An 18,587-nucleotide genomic window follows, 5' to 3' on the forward strand; every position below is an offset into this window, starting at 1 on the left:
CAGAAAGTTCTGCTCTTGTGGTGGTATAACGATTGTCAAGTGGCAGTCGGCAGTATGATTTCTGGGGAATATAGTCTGGCCAGAGTGGAGCATCGGGGCTCTTCAAATTTAGAGAGTGCGGTAGCCTAAATAAAAAAAAGTTGTCGTTCTAAAAAAATAAAATCAAGGCACATAACCCAAAAAACAGTGAAAGTGTGTCTAATAACCAAAAGGTTTGTATGATTAAAAATGCAAAAGCAAACCATATAAAGATTCCTATCCATTTATTTAATCTTTATAAATAAATTATGTTCTTCCTGGTCATTTTAGGAAGAAGCAACAACATACCATACCATACAATGACTTCCTTTCCCATCTTGACTGTTGTTGAAGAGTCTCAAGTATCTCCACCTGCGGCCACTGTAGGGGACAGCTTGTTGCCGCTTACCTTCTTCGACTTCCAATGGCTAAAGGAACCTCCTATTCACTATCTATTCTTTGATCACACTCCCATCACACAAACTCAATTCATGGATAATATTATTCCCACTCTCAAACGCTCATTATCAATCACCCTTCAACATTATTTTCCTTTCGCTGGTAACTTGTTTGTATATTACACTTGTTCCCAAAAGCCAGAAATCCGTTATGTTGAAGGTGATTCTGTCACGGTCACTTTTGCAGAATGCACCCTTGATTTCAACGAATTAACCGGGAACCACCCCCGAGACTGTGGAATGTTTTATGACTTTATACCTCTATTGGGTGAGGCTGACAAAATGCCAGATTTCACAAAGATCCCAGTCTTTTTTGTTCAAGTGACACTTTTTCCGAACCATGGAATCTCTATTGGAATGACAAATCACCATTCCCTAGGTGATGCTAGTACTAGGTTTAATTTCATCAAGGCGTGGACATCGATTGCTCGATTTGGTAACGATGAGTGGTTTCTAAGTAATGGAACGTTACCATTTTATGGAAGAGTTGTCGAAAATCCTACGCTAGATGAACGTTTTCTTAAGCGTGCTAATGTCGAAAACTTTAAACAAGAGTATCAACCACAGAGACTATGTCGACCAACGAATAAACTTCGAGCGACCTTTGTATTGCCTCGGGTTGTACTCAATAAGTTCAAGAATGTGGTTTCAACACAAGTGCCAACATTAGCATATGTATCATCTTTTACGGTAGCGTGTGCTTATATCTGGAGTTGCGTAGCGAATACACACATTAAGGATGAACTAGAACAGTTTGGTTTCGCAATCGATTGTAGGACACGTATGAATCAAGTGATCCCAGCAGCCTACTTCGGCAACTGTCTTGGAGGGTATGCGGCTGTTGAAAAAACCACACGGTTAACTGGAAAAGAAGGGTTCGTGACGGCTGCAAAGCTGATTGGAGAAGGTCTACATAAGAGGTTGGCTGACAAGGATGGCGCGGGGAAAGAAATGGAAGCATTGGAGGCCTTGTTTTCTAACGGGGTTCCAACAACAATGATCTGGGTTAAGCCCAAAAAGATAGAGACGATTTCTATTGATTATAATCATGCGGTATCCATCAACGCCTGCAAAGAAAACGATGGCGGTTTGGAGATTGGCGTTAGCCTTCCGGGTAAGGAGATGGAGTATTTTGTCCGTGTCTTTGGAGATGGGTTAGGAGCATACGTTTAGATCAATCATCCATGTAGTGTACGTACTATTAGTGGCATGTGCTTGATGTGGTTTGAACGAGTACTATAATTTGTCGGTGTTCTTTGTAATATAACTTATTCTCAACCATTTGACATAGTGGCCTACAAGTAACAATTTCATGACACCACCTACATCTACTTTTATAGCATTTTACCACTTTCAATCATTAATCGTTTGAATAATAATTGTTCCACTATTTTAAGAGCTAGGGGTTTTCTACAATGATGGGTTTCTCTCTTGATGGTGTTCTTGAGTGAGGAGCCATACTTAAAGTATCAAAATTAGTAGAATCAAACCGATTCTCGAAATGCCTTTCTGGATATTCCTCAATGTCCCGGCTATTCACGGAACGTGAGAAGCAGATGATTAATCATATGCTTCCGGAAGAAATCGAAGAATTTATTGGGAATCCTACAAGATCCGTTCATTCTTTTTTTTCTGGCTGATGTTTGGTAGCCTCTTAACAGTCATTAAGAGGCCACCTCTTAATGGCTCATAGCCTCTTAATGGTTAAAAGATATTCTTAAGTCTGAATGGTTAAGAGACTACCTCTTAATGGTTAGGCTGAGGGGTGTGGGGGGCGCGAGAGGGGGCGCGAGTGGGGGTACCGCCAATAATATTGTGACGTGTGGCAGAGAGAGAAACTTGATAAGATGGGTGTTGGTTGTGGTGCTCGCGCCCCGAGCCCTGGTGTGGAGGGGCGCGAGAGGGGGCGCGAGCGGTTTTTTTTTATTTTTTTATAAATGTATTAAAAAAACGTATTATTAAAAAAACTCATAAATTATTTAAAAAAACACACATTAATTAAAAAAACACATTAATATCTAAAAAAAATTAAAGTACTAAAAAAAACATTATTCTTATTCTTCGGCTTGGTCTTCTTCGATCAACCTCTTCCGGATACGTTCCTTTTGTTTTTCCATCAGCATTTGGTCGACCGGATGTAGGTTACTGAAGTCTCTTGTAAGGAAGTCCAAATCTCTCATTCTTTTTTTTTTCCTTTTTGTCATTAGAGACCACCTCCATGGTTTTGTTGAATTTATTGAGGGATTCAACAAGATCGGTGATGTTTACGGCTTCCCCCTCAGCCGGTTTTTTCCCCCTGGCGTCCCTTCCCAATGGCCGCCTCCTCGGCGGTGAAGACATTTCCTCCCCCGCAACGTTTAGGTCGAATCCAACCCGGCAATCCGACCCAGCGGAAGTGCTATACGCTCCAGACGAACTAGTTTTAGTCCGTTTCGGCCCTACTTCTGCATCAAGGTCCGGCGCCACCAGCTCAACCCACTTAGAACACCTTCTCAACCTCTCCCACACCTTTACATCGTCCCACGTCTTCACCGTCCCATACCTCCGCAGGCACTCCTGCTTCCACTCTTCGACAGTGAAATTATAAACCGCCAAATCGTCACTGCCACTTGGTCTCATACGACCGGCGTTCCTGTTGAACAGATTAGTAAACAAGCCGACAAATTTTCTGATTTCGGTCCACCGACCCGAAATCATATCGGCGTTCCGCTCTGTACTCCCAACGACCCAATAGAACGTCTCCCTAACCTTTGTCCAAAAGACCTTGCTCTTTTGGTAGTCCGCTGCAAAATGCATAAATAAATTTGTAAGTCATTTAACTTTTTTATTTAACTTTTTTATTAAAAATCATTTTTAAAAACGTTAAAACAATTACCGCAACGCCGATCCTCAGAAATGACTATCCAAGCCCGACACAGGGCTTCCTTCTCATCCGATGACCACGGAGTGGTTTTCCGTTTCGTCCTTCCAGTCGAAGCCGAACCCGACCCGTCCGTTGCAACTAGTTTTTTCCGGTGGACGCGTCTTCTTTGTCCCGCAGCTTCACCTTCTGGTTCTTGTGTCTCCGGAACAACAAAGTTAGGAGACGGTTGTATGTTGGATGGTTGAAAGCCGGATGATTGTTGCGACCCCGAATAAAACATCGGTTGGTCCGGTGCCGACCATAAATCGTCGTAACTGTAATCTGAATCTAGGTTTGGGTACCAATTTCCAGTCATGTTTTTAAAAAAAAGTTTCGAAGATGGGGTGATTTTGGGTTTTTTTTGAGGTTGTGGTAAGTATTTTATGTGATTTTGGGTGTGGTATGTGATATTGGGTTGATATTGGTTTATATAGAGAAAAAAATTTTTTTTTTTAATAAACTTAAAGAGCCAACGGCTCTATTTATTAAAGCCCCAACGGCTATGCACGCATTCCCAAGCCACTTTACGCCCATTTTCAGCCGTGATCCCCCTTGCGCCTGCCTTGGTCTGCGTGCTCGCGCCCCTCTCGCGCCTCGGTGGTGTGGTGCTCGCGCCCCGGGGCGCGAGCGGAAGGGCTCACGCGCCCCCTCTCGCGCTCCACACCCCTCAGCCTTACTTCTTAACCATTCAGATTTAAGCATATCTTTTAATCATTAAGAGGTTATGAACCATTAAGTGGTAGCCTCTAATTAATGTCCGTTAGAGACTACCAAACATCCCCTAATAAGTATAAATGGTTAACATTCTAAATGTTGTTTAAAGGGTAAAAGAATAGGGAAAATGGAAGATGATAAAGACAAAAGGTTAGAAACAAACGAGTATTTGTGGTTTAAATTAAACGGTTGGCCGGTGGCCAAGGGGAGTAGTTATGTGGAGAGGTCAACCGAAAAGAAGTTACAAAATTGAGAAAATATTTATTTATTTCGATAGAAACAAATGGGGCATTTTTGAATTCTACAAGCATACAAAATTCTCAAAACGAAAGGTGAAGTCGTTTCATGTGATTTGTCTTATCACTTTATCGTGTTTTTGAAAGGCTGAAAACGATATGGTGTACGATGGGGTGGCGGTATCTATTGGAAGCGTGATGGTGAGTGTTCAAACGTTAAGTTTCCTTTGGATCAAAAGTAGCCCGAGTGGGGCTGAAATTTCATGGACACATTGGAGTCGGTTTGATTTGTAATGTTGAGTGAATGTCTTTATTTTTTGTGTTTTCTGTGCTGGGTTTAGCAGCTTGCTAGGCTGGTCGAAATGTATTATTGTTTTTGTCTTTTGATGGTTAATGTTATTTGCTTTTTGTTTACCGTTTAGATAAGAAAAGAATAAGATTTTAATAAAATATTTATTTCAATATAAATTTAGAAGTAAAGCACACGTATCTTGACTCATTATCCATTTATGTGTCATGCCTAGCACGTTGTTTTATGGATTAATACAGGGGCGTGTAAGAAATCGAAAAAACCGTTTCAAAACCGAAAAAACTGAACCAAAATAAAAACCGACGGTTTGGTTTTATGTTTTTGTGAAAAACGAACTAACAATTTGGTTTTAGTTTTCCACGAAATAAAAACCGAAAAAAACAAACCTAACCGAATTCTTAAATTTTTACTTTTTTATCTTTTATTTTAAATAATTTATAAAAATTTAAGAAATTTGTAACTCAAATATATTTGGTCAAATATATGATAGTCTTATTAGTTAACAGTTAACAAAATTATTATACCTAAATTCACTATTTTTTGCGATTTTTTTTGGCCTAACTTTTCAAGCACAAAGGCAAAAACCGAAACCAATAAGAAAACCGAAACCGAACGGTTTCAAATAATCCATCACGCACACCCTTAGATTAATCCCAGACAACTTTGACAAATTGGTCTAACAAGTTGTTTGACTTTATTACTATCAATCTTTGACTTTGCCGTATGTTTGACTTTATGTATATAAACGAATTTGACTTTATTACTAACAATCTACACTCATTTATCATGTATGTGTGAATGACCTTTATTCATTTTGTTGGTTTTAAGTATAGTTTTAGGTATGTTTATGCATGTTTGGTCGACCCAACATCTTTTCTAGCTCATGTCGACCCAAAAAGCTACATAAAAAGAATTCAATTTACATGAATGGCCCCTATGTCAAAACAGTTAATACAAAAACAGATAAAATGGTCACTTAATAGGTTGACTGTATAATCAACGTTAGTATGGGTTTCGTCAAAAGTTTAGATTTCCTTCACCCAACAACATTTACTATAGCCAACGATCTTGACTCTCCGTCTCCCCAAATGCAACAGTATGACCTACAAAAATGAAACAAGGCCGTACACATTTTGATGAACATTGCTGTAAGGATCGACTAAAACAAGATTCCGTTATCTTACCAAATTAAGAATGCGAGTGAAGAAATTGTAGAAGGGAGCAATCCTATTTCACAAAGTCTCTCTAAATTAACAAGCTCAGGAATCATAAACGAGATCTAACCATGCATGCTTTGAAACTTCCGATAAAAAATGTGAATTCTTATTTAATACCTATGATGTATTATACGAACGTATAGTGTACTACATGTTGGAACTAATTGGATTAGGTAACATCGATAATTTTATGGTAACTCGCTACAATTCTTCAATATTAACCTAAATCTCTATTTATACTAACAATGACTTATATCATACTCTAACTCTAGTTCCCAATAATACTCAAACAAAACCGTTGATAAATAAACTTTATCTCTAACTCTAACAATGAACTCTATATCTTCATCATTATCTTTTTTCTCTTTCTTGATTATCTTGATCACTAACTTTTAGGTAGCTTTTGGTAATCAGAAATAACAGGTGGAATGAAATCAATCGTTATGAGAGAATTGAAAAAAAAATGTTTGATTGATCAATTTGATGGGATGAACGATTACAAAAGCAATCTCGTTCCACCGTCTTTCATTTCCACCTCTATTTTTTTTCATTACTCTTTCACCTTATTCTCTCGACTCCGTCACCAAACACCACTGTCGCCACCACCACCATTGTTACCATCGCCAACACTAGCACCATCGTCATTGCCACCACCACTGCCACCACTAGTCCACCACTACCACTACCATCGCACCACCACCGTTGCCACCATTGCCATTTTTTTATTTTTGGTAAATTTTCTAGGTATTTTTGCCATTTGTATTTCATTTGCGCTTCTTTATGCGTTTACTCAACATAAGCTCATAAAATAATGACTCATTACATTCTCAGGTGTTAACTAAACAAGACAAATAAATGATAATGATCCACTTCATTTACTTGTTTATTCCATTAATTCCCTTCTTCATTCTATTCACTTTCCGATTCATTACTCCATAACAAAAAGATCCTTAATCTTTAACCTTCTTTCTTGTTTTAACCACATAGTCCTTTTACTTGTAAACCATTAGAACTAGCCCTTCAATGCTCACATATAAAAGGAAACAATTGTCGACTTTATGCATGCCTTTAGGTGTAACACTAACACACAAAAATATTTAAATTTTTTTAATCCCTAGCTATCACTTAATCACCATGCATGCATTATATATGTTCATCAGTTCATGTATTAAGCATATACAAAACTAACCAACTGTTTTATGTTGTACTCGATGTGAGGTATTCATCATTCAATGTTGCATTTTTTTTATCTTGAGTTAACTAATAGCTAGCTATATATTAGTTGTTTTTAATTTTTTATTAACATGAATTAAATCTTCCAGCAACTGTCCACCAATAACCAATTGTATACATTTGAACCGCCACGCTACATGCACATAATTGATGGTAATGCTTATTTATAAGTTATAACTGTGCTAGCTCATGCAGCTAGCTAGAACGTACTGACATTATTTTTAATATTAATATTCAATAGCAATCAAATAACTAATTGCAGATGCAACATTGAATGTCTTTGTGGACTGCAAAGCTAGAAAGCAGTAAATTTTGTACCGCAACAAAAGGAAGATGCAAGTGTTGAAAGTTCACTTTAATTTAGTTTAAATGCAAGGACTTCGTAGTAATCACTCCATGTTGAAAGTTCGAAACCGGCAATTGTTGCATGTGCTTTCCCATGTGCCTTGACTGGCATGCTCGAAACTTGTAAGTACTATACGCATCATCTGGCCTTGTTAGACCACCTGTGGTGGTCATGCTGTAGGAGCAAAATTAGCTTCAAAACTAGATGAGTACTGCTACGCTCCTTCGTTTTGAGGTTAATTTTGGGTGGGTTCGTTGTGTACACAACGAAGATGTGTGTGTGTGTGTGGCGGGGGGGTTGAGTTGTTCAATCAGTTGTTTTTAATTTTTAATATACTTACATTAAAAAAAGTAAAAAGTAATAATTGTGTAATGATTGAAATGGGGTTATGGCGTAAGGGCATATTACCACGTCACTTTTTGTAAAACTAGTCATTGCTAACTGAAACGTTACGTGTCAACACCCCCCCCCCCCAATGTGCTTACTTGCCATTACGTGTGGTCTTAGAGGTGCGCATTCACAAGGTTTGAGGATCCAAAACGGGTTTTCGATTAATCTAAAACTGATTTTGAAGCTGGTTCCAATCCGATCTGATCCACCATTTTGAAATCAAATTTGATAATATATCGGTCAAAAGCGATTTAACCAGTCCGGATTTTTCCACTTGTAAACCGGTTTTTAAAAGGATCCGCTTTGAGCTGCATTGGTTTTGACTTCGCTTGACTTGATCTAAACCAGTTTTAAAGTTGATCCGGTTTTACCCAAAAATCCTATTTATGCACCTCTAAGCCATGTTCATAGACCATCCTATGGCTGGCAATAACTAGGTAGCTTGTTTCTCCAATATGGGGCTAGGCCCTGGGGTGTCAATGATCACCCAATCTACAAAGATTGGCGATTTAAATTTTAAAAAAAAATTGCATATAGGTCTACTCAAATTTATATAGATAATATAGATGTGAGGGATGACCCTGCCAGGGTTCGAGTCCTGATCTCACCCGTTTTTACCGGCTTCTTGCTGTCGTGTCGTTTGGCGGGCGTGGGGGTCGGGTTTTATCCAGGGAATCCCTCAATTGGTGAACCGCTAGGGGCTCTATCCGTCCGGACTCGTGGCCGGCCCGGGCTACCTTTAGCCAATGGAGACCGCGTACGAAGTACCCGGCGTTACTTAGTTGGTCGTTCCAAAAAAAAAAAAAGAAAACAAACCGCTCTAACAAAACTTGCTTACTTAAAACGGTCAAGGGTCTCAACACCACCAACAGCCATTTCTTGTTGCCACAACCCTCGCCATCGACATAATCGGTTCCACTACCGCTGAGACCCGCCATCACCGGCACTAAAAAAAAATTTGACATAAGGCAACATTTATTTTACTAAAACAGTTGCATCAGATGAAGTTACATTAGACCTAATTGAGGCAATATTTTTGTTACATAATGCAATTATTTTTCTTTTTCTTTTTTTTTGTAAAATAAAGAGTTGTAATAAATGTTGCATTAGGTCTAATGCAAATATAATTGTAAACTAAAGGGTCATTATGCCAATTTTTTTGTAGTGGCCGTCGCAACCTCCACCACCACTATCACGTACTGCCTCTACCGCAACAAACACTGTCACGGCACCACCACCATCCCATTACTGCCATCGATAAAACCGCCATTGCCACACCATTGCCCCATTCATCGCCGTCTCCACCTCATTGGCCCCGCCATTATTTGTTGCCTTCATCTTATTCCTCCATCGCCTGCCGGCCCAACACCACATTATCATCACCACTATCATTGAAAACACCACAACTCCGCCATCACCGTCTGGGTCGCTCTCTCCTTCGTTGTCGTCGTCACCACGCTTCCCACCTTGAAGCCACCCCCGTCGTCACCATTTGTCTTTTTAAACGACCATTTGAATCACTAACGGAACATTTATTTTTTTAGTATTAATCATTATCTTATAACTTGTTCGATTGGTTAGCTTTTTGTTACGGGTCATAATGACAGGGGTCTTAAATGTAACTTCTATAAGTGAGGGACTGTTCGTGTAATTGTGTAATAGATCTTAGTTAGTTACAGTTGGTAGTTGATAAGCTGTACTTAACCGAACGAGATTCGGTTAATGAAATATTGATCAGTGGAGCTTTCTTGTTATCTTTCTCTCTCTAGTTTCTCTCACTACAACTCTGTATGTATCACTTTTTCTGAATTTTAAATAGGTATTGGATGATATCAACAACTTGTGATGTCAATTCTATTAGCTACTATTTACTCGATGTAATTTCCTTTCATTTTGATTAATCAGATATCTGAGTTTTGTTTCTCGTTCTTCTTGTCTTGTGTTCTTGGAGAAGTGGTTCACCTCGAATTAGAAACATAACATTGAAGCTCAGGTTGTCACAAGGGCCGTTGCAACTATATTGTGACTTGCCAGGGTCATCTTTGAGAATCGTTAAAAATTTTTGTGCCTAAGGCGAAATAAAATTGGGCTTAGTAAAAAGGTTTTTTATTGCGTTTATACAATTAAATTTTTAAATGAGTTTACTTGGTCATAATTTGGTTTGTACCAAAAAAAAATTATAAAAAAAAGCTTAAATGATTTAAGTAATTGGGTTTAAATATTAAAAATACATACATACATATATACATACATACATGCATAACTTTTATCCTCTATTCCACTCAGGCCAATGCATCATTTATTAATTTATGGTTTGGAAATTTCGACTAAATGTTACACTTTATAAGGATTGAACACATAACCTTCTATTTTACATCTTAACCACCTTATCATCCTATTAGATGGGAATGCATGGAAAGTTGAAATAACTTTGGCATACACGAATAATCATATATATATATAAGTACCAACAAGCCCAACCATCAAATTAAATCACCTTCATTTCATTTACCATCTTTTGGGTCATTATTGGTCCTCATTTACCCCTATAAAACCCTGCATTTGTTTCATCCAGAAACCAACCATAACACTCTTCTTCTCACTGATGGCTTCAGCTAGTATTGGTGTCACTTTTACCATATTATTGTTAGCCTTAGGACTATTTTTTACTCGACCTGAAGCTGCAACGCCAGCATTTTTCGTGTTCGGAGACTCGTTAGTTGACTGTGGCAACAACAATTACTTGGCTACCACTGCCCGAGCCAATGCACCTCCTTACGGTATTGATTACCCAAGCCATAGAGCCACGGGACGATTCTCTAATGGCTACAACATTCCTGACCTTATCAGTTTAGTTTCATGTTTAATTAACGATCATATTAATCAATAAGCATGTTAGCCGAATTTACTATCTATAAAATATTCTTATTAATTTGATTATCATTTTTCTATAAGTTTGTTTGTTAGTCATTATTATATCTCTACTCAAAATATTAGTGGCACTCAAACAATATTTTAGATTTGAAACCAAACAAAAACCAATGCTTTGGTTTCATGTTCTCATAAAAAGCAAATTTTCAGTTATGTTTCAGTTTTGCATGTAATTAAAATCGAGAAAATTGAACCGAACAAAATTTATCAATTTTATTTTAATTTTAATGTAAACTAACTTATTAGAACTTAACAAATAATAACCCAAATTAATTATTTTAGCACAAATTTATAATAATCAATTAGTCAAAAAAAATAATTATGCCCAAATTCATTATTTTAGGTCGATTTCTTTTTTTCCCACCTAAATTCAAGCCCAAATGGTAAAAGCGTAACCAAATGAACCTAAATCAAAACTAAAAAGACTGAAGCCGAACAGTTTCAGAAACGTAAAAATTAAATTTTTGATTTTTGGTTCTGTTTGAGCCATGCACACCTTAGTATAGTTATTTACGTTTTATCACTATCTTTAGTTTCAAGATATTTACTTGACTTAAGTTAATCGCAAGTCAAAGCATCGGATCCGAAGCCACATTACCATATTTGAGCCCCGAGCTCAGCGGGCAAAAGCTTCTCATCAGTGCCAACTTTGCGTCTGCAGGAATTGGAATACTGAACGACACGGGGATACAATTTGTAAACTTTTTAATAACTTAGCTTGTTCTACTACTATTAAATTCAAAACATTCTAATTATCTAGTTAGGATGATGATGTGTGCCATGTTTTGTTTTTAGGTGAACATAGTTCGTGCACCGGTGCAACTCGACTACTTTAAACAATACCAAGACCGTGTTAGCGCACTAATTGGACAAGAAAAAACAAGACAACTAGTAAACACTGCGCTTGTGCTTGTGACACTCGGTGGCAATGACTTCGTTAACAATTACTACTTAGTCCCATATTCTGTTCGCTCTCGTCAATACAGTCTTCAAGATTATGTTCCTTTTATCGTATCCGAATATAAAAAGCTTTTATCGGTATGCATGCAACTCCGGTTCATATATTATATTGTTAGCTGAGTTTATTATCTACTATAGTTATTATTTTATTTTTATCATTTATCTTCAAGATTAACACCTTTAATGTATTAATTACTCTTTAATTTTTTGTACCATATATCCTTAAACGGTCGCAACTTGGTTTTTTTGTTATTCAACGCGTAAGAAATATTATTCACAATACGGTTTTTCAGTTCTATTGAGTTCTTTCATCCACAATGCTGCAATTTTTTTATTTTTTTACATATTTTTCATTTAATGCAGAAGCTGTATGACTTGGGGGCAAGGAGAGTGCTCGTAACTGGAACCGGTTCACTAGGGTGTGTGCCAGCCGAACTGGCTCAACATAGTCGAAACGGTGAATGTGAGTCCGAGCTTCAAAGGGCTGCATCTTTGTTCAACTCTCAACTAGACTATATGCTTATAGGTCTTAATGAAGAACTCGGTAGCCATGTGTTTGTTGGTGTAAACACAAGGAAGATGCACAATGATTTCCTGAGCAATCCAGGAGCTTATGGTGAGTTTGAATATAAATTACTTGTATGGATAATTGTTTTTTATGTAAATAGCATACTTTTTTTGTAAATATGTAGGGTTTGTTACTGCGAAAATAGCATGTTGCGGACAAGGGCCATACAATGGGATCGGAGTCTGTACACCATTGTCGAAAATATGCCTGAATAGGGATGTTTATGCATTTTGGGACGCGTTTCATCCATCCGAGAAAGCAAATAGACTTATTGTAGACCAGATTATGACCGGAACAACTGAGTACATGAAACCTATGAATTTAAGTACCATTCTTGCTTTAGATGCTAATTAGTTGTACTCGATCTCTAGCTATGTTCTTGTGTGTCTAATAGATCGTTACTCCAAATTAATGTCTTTATTTTCTTGAGTTATGTTTGATCCGTATGTACGTGTTATGATATGAGTTGAAGATCCTTGTATTTGTTGATTTGTTCCTATCTTTTCGAGTGTAATAACTAAGCTTAATGGTTGGTTTGGTTTGATATTATATCGATCACATTTTATTCTACGATATATATTGATCTCCTTTTAACATTTGTATGAACGAGTTTGTGTTTGGATTTATGTTTGTAAGAATTTAGGGATTTTTCGTTTTAGATAAAAAGAAAAAGAAAAATGAAATAAAAGTGTTTATTTATATTGAATTTTTTTTAGAAAGAGAAGAGATGGATGAAAGGAAAATAAAACTAAACCCAGCCCACCCAACCATCGAGTCGCCCCCTCATCACAAACACAAACCATCATGTTACTCCATCACCCGCCTCTCTTATGGATGTTCTTGACCAGGGTCAGCCAGTTAAGTCATGAGGTGAGGGCGATTCTTGTCGGGAACCAACCTTGGTCTGAACGACCCAACAAGTGGCAATGTATATATCTCATGTATCTCCTGGGACTCGAACCCACAATAATGTTCTCAATGAAGATTTAATCTTGATTTGTTAAGTGATTAAAGTTTGGGGTTTGTTTTGTTAAATTTTATATTAATATTTGTTTAGTATGGTAAGAATATTATGGATTATTCTATAATAAGTTTGTCTTGTTTCCAAGTTAGGTTTGTCTTAGAGAGCAAGTTTAGTAATCTATATAAATAGGGGTCTAGGTTATTATTTTTGGTGAGTCAAGAAGTCTCTTCTCCATATAAGTTTGATAAGTTCGTGAAGTTCGTTTGTTATGTTTGTTTGATTATATGAAAAGAGTCGAGGGTTGTCACCCAATATCTCGCGTTCGTTTGTCCGTTTGTTTGTTTGATCTGATTATTTGATCCGTCTAGGCCAACACTCAAACATTCTAGATTTGAACTAATATGACTTTTAATCAATGTTTTAAAAACCGGTTTGAACCGGCCGGTTCAACCGGATTTTGGTCACCAACCCGGTATTTAGTGCCCGCTTTATTTTGTGCGGTTTGAGGGAACATTAAACCGGCCGGTTTTAATAAAAAACCGGTTCATACTGTTAAACCAGTTTAAAGCCCACCATATTTTTAAGCTGTAGGCCCAATTTTTTTTTTTTACAATTACCATTAACCTAGCATAACATTTACCAACGGCAGTTTCATTCGATTAAACAAGAATTGCCATTGAAGCTTCAATCTAAGGTTAGTTTCTAATATGCTATTAAATTGATTATGCCTTTTCATTCGTTCCAATCATGCTCCAGTACGTACACATCATCACATGCTAGTTGTTTCTTTTTAAGTATTTCACATTCTAGTAGGTTTATTAATTTCATGGGTAAGTTAGTTTATTAAATCCATGGCTTAACTTTGTTTAAAAATCAAGTGCTTTGGTATTGTGTTTTGAATAGGATTGACTATTGCATGATATTTTATATGGAATTATGTATTTTGTTTGTTTTTTTAGCCAAAGTTAGCATTAATATGAATTACAGGGTAAACTATACAAGCCGCTGGTTGAACCTTCCGGTATAACCCGGTTCAACCGGTTGTACCATTTTTATGAACCGGTTGTACCATTTTTAGTCGGATCCGATACGAATAAAATACCGGTTTTTAAAACATTGTTTTTAATTAGGTAGTGAAAGTTTTGTTTGTTGGAAATATGTTGTTTTCGTAGCCACTTTAGTTTGATCCTATGTGTTTAGTTATTAATTACTCTTTCTTTGTTTTTTTATCTTTCACCCGTGGGAAACAAACATGTCCATTCATTTCACTTATCCATGAATTGGCACACACGTAGGAAAAGTTGTATCCACTGATTTATATACACACTCAAACCTTAAACTTGGCCTACTCACAATCACAAACACAAGTTTATTTCTTGTACTCTCACGTCTACTTATATAACACATTAATATTATAGGTGGAAAAATCCAAAAACTTTGAGGAAAAAAAAAATAATAATGGTGATATCATTCTTGACAACGCTCTTATTTCCGCCACCGTCTTCCTTGTTCGTAAACACAATGTCGATAATAAGCAGTCTTTCTCTCGCAAATGCGGGGTACAAAGAAACCAAAGGCAAGCACATGCAGTATTCCAAGTTCGTTAATATTAATGTCACAACTTCGAAGAAACCAGCAAAGGATCAAGAAGTTAAGTTGGCTGGTAGAGATGGGATGTTGTTATTCTATGCACCCGCGTTCCTCATAGGTCTTGTTTCTTTTGTGGCTTTTCACGATGGAGATCTTCGGCTTGTAATGGTTATATCTGCTCTTACCGTTCATTTCTTCAAAAGGGTCATTGAGGTAAAGTTGTAATTCTTGTTTGAATCTGTCAATTCATGCATACTGTTTTCACTGCTTCTTTTGTGCATCTACACCGTTATTTCTAGTAAAATATAGGCCTTTTAAAAGTTCTTGGCTCGTGGCTTGCTAGAAATCGGCCTGGTTTGTAAATGATCTAAACCCGAACTGGGGTCAGCTCGCTCATTGGCCCACATTTTGGCTCGTTTAAATTAAGCACAAATTTTAATATACGCGTATACACACATATATACACATACCTATATAACCCGAAATTATAACTCACTTTTTAATATATGGAAATTATAATTTCTTTAGTTTATAAAGTATGTATTGTTAAAAATAAAAAAAAAAATTTGGTTTTTATACGTGTAAAGATAATAAAAAATTTTATAACTTTAAAACTACTATCGAGCCGGGGGTCTCACCGGAAGCAGCCTCTCTATCCCTATGGGATAGAGGTAAGGCTGTCTACATCTTACCCTCCTCAGACCATACTATAGCATTGCTATTGGTGGGATATACTGAGTACGATGATGATGATGATGATGATGATAACTTTAAAACTAAACGAACTCGCTCGAGCTTTTGAGAGGCAAACTAGTTAAGCTCAACATTTCAATTCATTAAGATATATGATCCAGCTGTAACTACTAGCCTGAGCCCAACCTGGCTAGGCTGAGCTCGGAATATTACAGCCCTAGTAAAATAATATACTTCTTTACATTATTGTTGTTTTTTTTCATAGGTCCTTTTTGTTCACAAATATAGTGGTTATATGTCACTTGAAGCTATAATACCTATCACTCTAAGTTACACCATCTCCACCGCGACAATGATTTACGCACAATACTTATCCGGAGCATTTGCTGAGCCTTCGGTCGATCTCAAAAACGCTGGAGTTACGTTGTTCTTGATTGGAATAACCGGAAACTTTTACCGCCATTGGATTCTATCTGATCTAAGAGAGAAGGGTGATAGGGAGTATAAAATCCCTAGAGGAGGATTGTTTGACTTGGTCATATGCCCACACTATCTCTTCGAGATTCTCCAGTTCATTGGAGTCGCTTGCATATCACAAACACTGTACTCGGCTTCTTTCACTTTCGGCACCATATGCTACTTGACGGGGAGAAGTTTGGCCACGAGAGAATGGTACATTTCAAAGTTTGGAGAGAAGTTTAACAAGGATCATATCAAGGCTCTAATTCCCTATATTTTTTAAATAATTTGAAATTTTTGACAGAAGTTATTCTTTTAGTTTCTACTTTGTTTGTGGTTAATATGAATTGTAATTGACACACTAAATGGGTGTAAACTGTGTTCTACAATGGTACTTCTTCAAAATAGTGCAAATCGTTTATACTTCATCATCCTTTTTTATAAACAGCATGTTGGAACCTGAACCCGAAATGACCCGTCAGCCCGCCTGACCTGCTTAGTCTGGTATAAAATGATGGTTCACACTTCTCAACAAAAGCATCATTTGCAACGCTTAAAAATCATCTGTCACGTTACCACATTGCCACAAATTTACAACAGTTTTGATCCTTCTTTAAATTATTGAATTACAACGGCTTAAAATCATCTGTCACGTTACCACAATGACCCAAACGACAAATTTGCAACAGTTTCAGTTCCACTTAGCGACATACTGGACAAGCCTATATCAGCAACCGTTTGCAACTAAATTTGCTGCGGTTATTTTCTAAAGGAGATTAACAGCATTAGCTACATGTTCCTAAAATGATGTGTTCAGACATGGGATATGGTTTTTTAAAGCAACGAAGTTCCGAACAAAGCCACCCGTGGCGCACATGTACTGCTTTAAACTAAGGTCAGATCCTTGAGTACTTGTGTATAGAGCTGCACAAATCGGGTACACCTTGAAAACCCGAACCGGTTCGGAACCGGTTTTTTTCAACCCGGGTAGAGAATGACACCGGTTCCAGTCAGGAACCGGTTCGGTTCCCGACCCGAACCGGTGCCCAGATATGCGAACTTTTAAGAACCGGGTAGGGTATGAACCGGAACCGGTTTTTACGTAAAAACCGGTTCCACCGGTTTTTTTTGAAATTTAAAAATTAGAGCCGTTAGGAACCGGTTCCAACGGCTATATAGCCGTTTTTGACCGTTGGAACCGGTTTTTTAACTATAAATAGGGTATTTTCTTACTAAGAATAGCAAGTTTCAAAACTATCAAACACACTCCAATTCCAAAACCATAAAACACACTACAAACCACAATTAACCTTAAACCGACCACAAATGGCATCCAATGATGACGTTGTTATGGTGATCGAAACAACAAGATGCCCCGATGTTTGGGTCCATTACGATTTGTGTCTCATGACCGACTCACATGAGTTGGCACGTTGCAAATATTGCTCGAAGTTTCTTAAAGCAGGGTCCAACTCGACATTACGAAAACATACGAATAAGTATTGTCGAGAGAAAAGAAGATTGGAAGATAAAAAAAAGGAAGTGGGAGAGTCGTCCGGCTCTACAACCCAAAAATAAGTATTCCCGGATTAAAACGACGGACTTTGTTTTTTATGTTTTAGTTGTTATGTTTAGTATCGTTTATGTTTTAATAATGTTTGTAATAGTTAGTTTTTAAATAAATAAAATGTTTTGATGGGTGCCATAATAATATTTTGTTGGATGGTCGGGTAAAGGAACGGGTTTGCTAAAGGAGTAGTATTTTAGTTTGTTTTTGAGTTTGGTGGTGAAACAAGTAATGGAAACAAGTTATATATAGGTTTGGCCCAAAAACCGGTTCCAACGGCTATATTACCGTTGGAACCGGTTCCAACGGCTAGTTTGACTTTTTGTTTGACCCTTGAAAAAAAACCCGTCGGAACCGGTTTTTCCGGGTACGACCCGAACCGGTTCCAAATAAGAACCGGGTAGGAACCGGGTAGGAACCGGTACTGAAATATATATAGTAGAACCGGTCCCGATTTTCGGGTACAAAAATACCCAAACCGGGTATTGTTCCAACCGGGTTGGAACTGGAACCGGTTCCAGTTCGGTTCCACCGGTTAGGTTCCGGAACCGGTTTTTTTTGTGCACGTCTACTTGTGTATACTTGTGTATACACATGTACTTGTGTATACGACTGATGCAGGGTGTATTCATGGATGTTTAAAACGAAAGTGGCTTGTAAAACTCATTGATCCATGGTTTGCGTAATACAAATACGTGGAAAGATGGGATTGAGTAGTTCACAAGATATTGATTCACTTCACTTTGTAAAGAAGGGAAGGTCAAAAGGGCTGCCAAAATGGTTCGAGTCAGTGATTCATAACAAATGAATGCTGATGTTGTAGACCACATTGATCGATGGTTATCGTTCTTAGATTGATCGCCATCAAGTGTTGAGCCAAATATAAGAAACAGACGTGATTTACTAAAAAGTGTTTCGATTAAATATCTCAATGAGCCTACTTGCTAGTATCATCGCATACACCACAGGCATCATCCATGTCTCGTCACATACTCAAATCTTTAGACAGAAATCTCATATATCTAGTTTTG

At 37.5% G+C, this 18,587-nt stretch overlaps 2 protein-coding genes and 1 pseudogene across 2 annotated transcripts; all 3 read left to right on the top strand.

The window, feature by feature from the left end:
* The first annotated feature begins 338 nt into the window (after window positions 1–338).
* On the top strand, window positions 339–1,649 carry LOC143635119 (malonyl-coenzyme A:anthocyanin 3-O-glucoside-6''-O-malonyltransferase pseudogene; annotated as a pseudogene).
* An 8,780-nt stretch (window positions 1,650–10,429) lies between these two features.
* On the top strand, window positions 10,430–12,637 carry LOC143635213 (GDSL esterase/lipase LTL1-like). The gene is made up of 5 exons (XM_077103122.1): window positions 10,430–10,678; window positions 11,314–11,451; window positions 11,551–11,793; window positions 12,079–12,331; window positions 12,408–12,637. Exons 1-5 carry the CDS (start codon window positions 10,430–10,432, stop codon window positions 12,635–12,637), a joined length of 1,113 nt encoding a protein of 370 aa, XP_076959237.1.
* Window positions 12,638–14,705: 2,068 nt separating this feature from the next.
* LOC143635312 (uncharacterized) lies at window positions 14,706–16,272 on the top strand. The gene is made up of 2 exons (XM_077103202.1): window positions 14,706–15,050; window positions 15,796–16,272. Exons 1-2 carry the CDS (start codon window positions 14,706–14,708, stop codon window positions 16,270–16,272), a joined length of 822 nt encoding a protein of 273 aa, XP_076959317.1.
* The last annotated feature ends 2,315 nt before the right edge of the window (window positions 16,273–18,587 follow it).

This window comes from Bidens hawaiensis, unplaced genomic scaffold, assembly GCF_021521415.1.
Source record: "Bidens hawaiensis isolate Kalapana, Puna unplaced genomic scaffold, B.hawaiensis_p1.1 tig00000055_1, whole genome shotgun sequence".
NCBI classification, from domain to species: Eukaryota; Viridiplantae; Streptophyta; class Magnoliopsida; order Asterales; family Asteraceae; genus Bidens; species Bidens hawaiensis.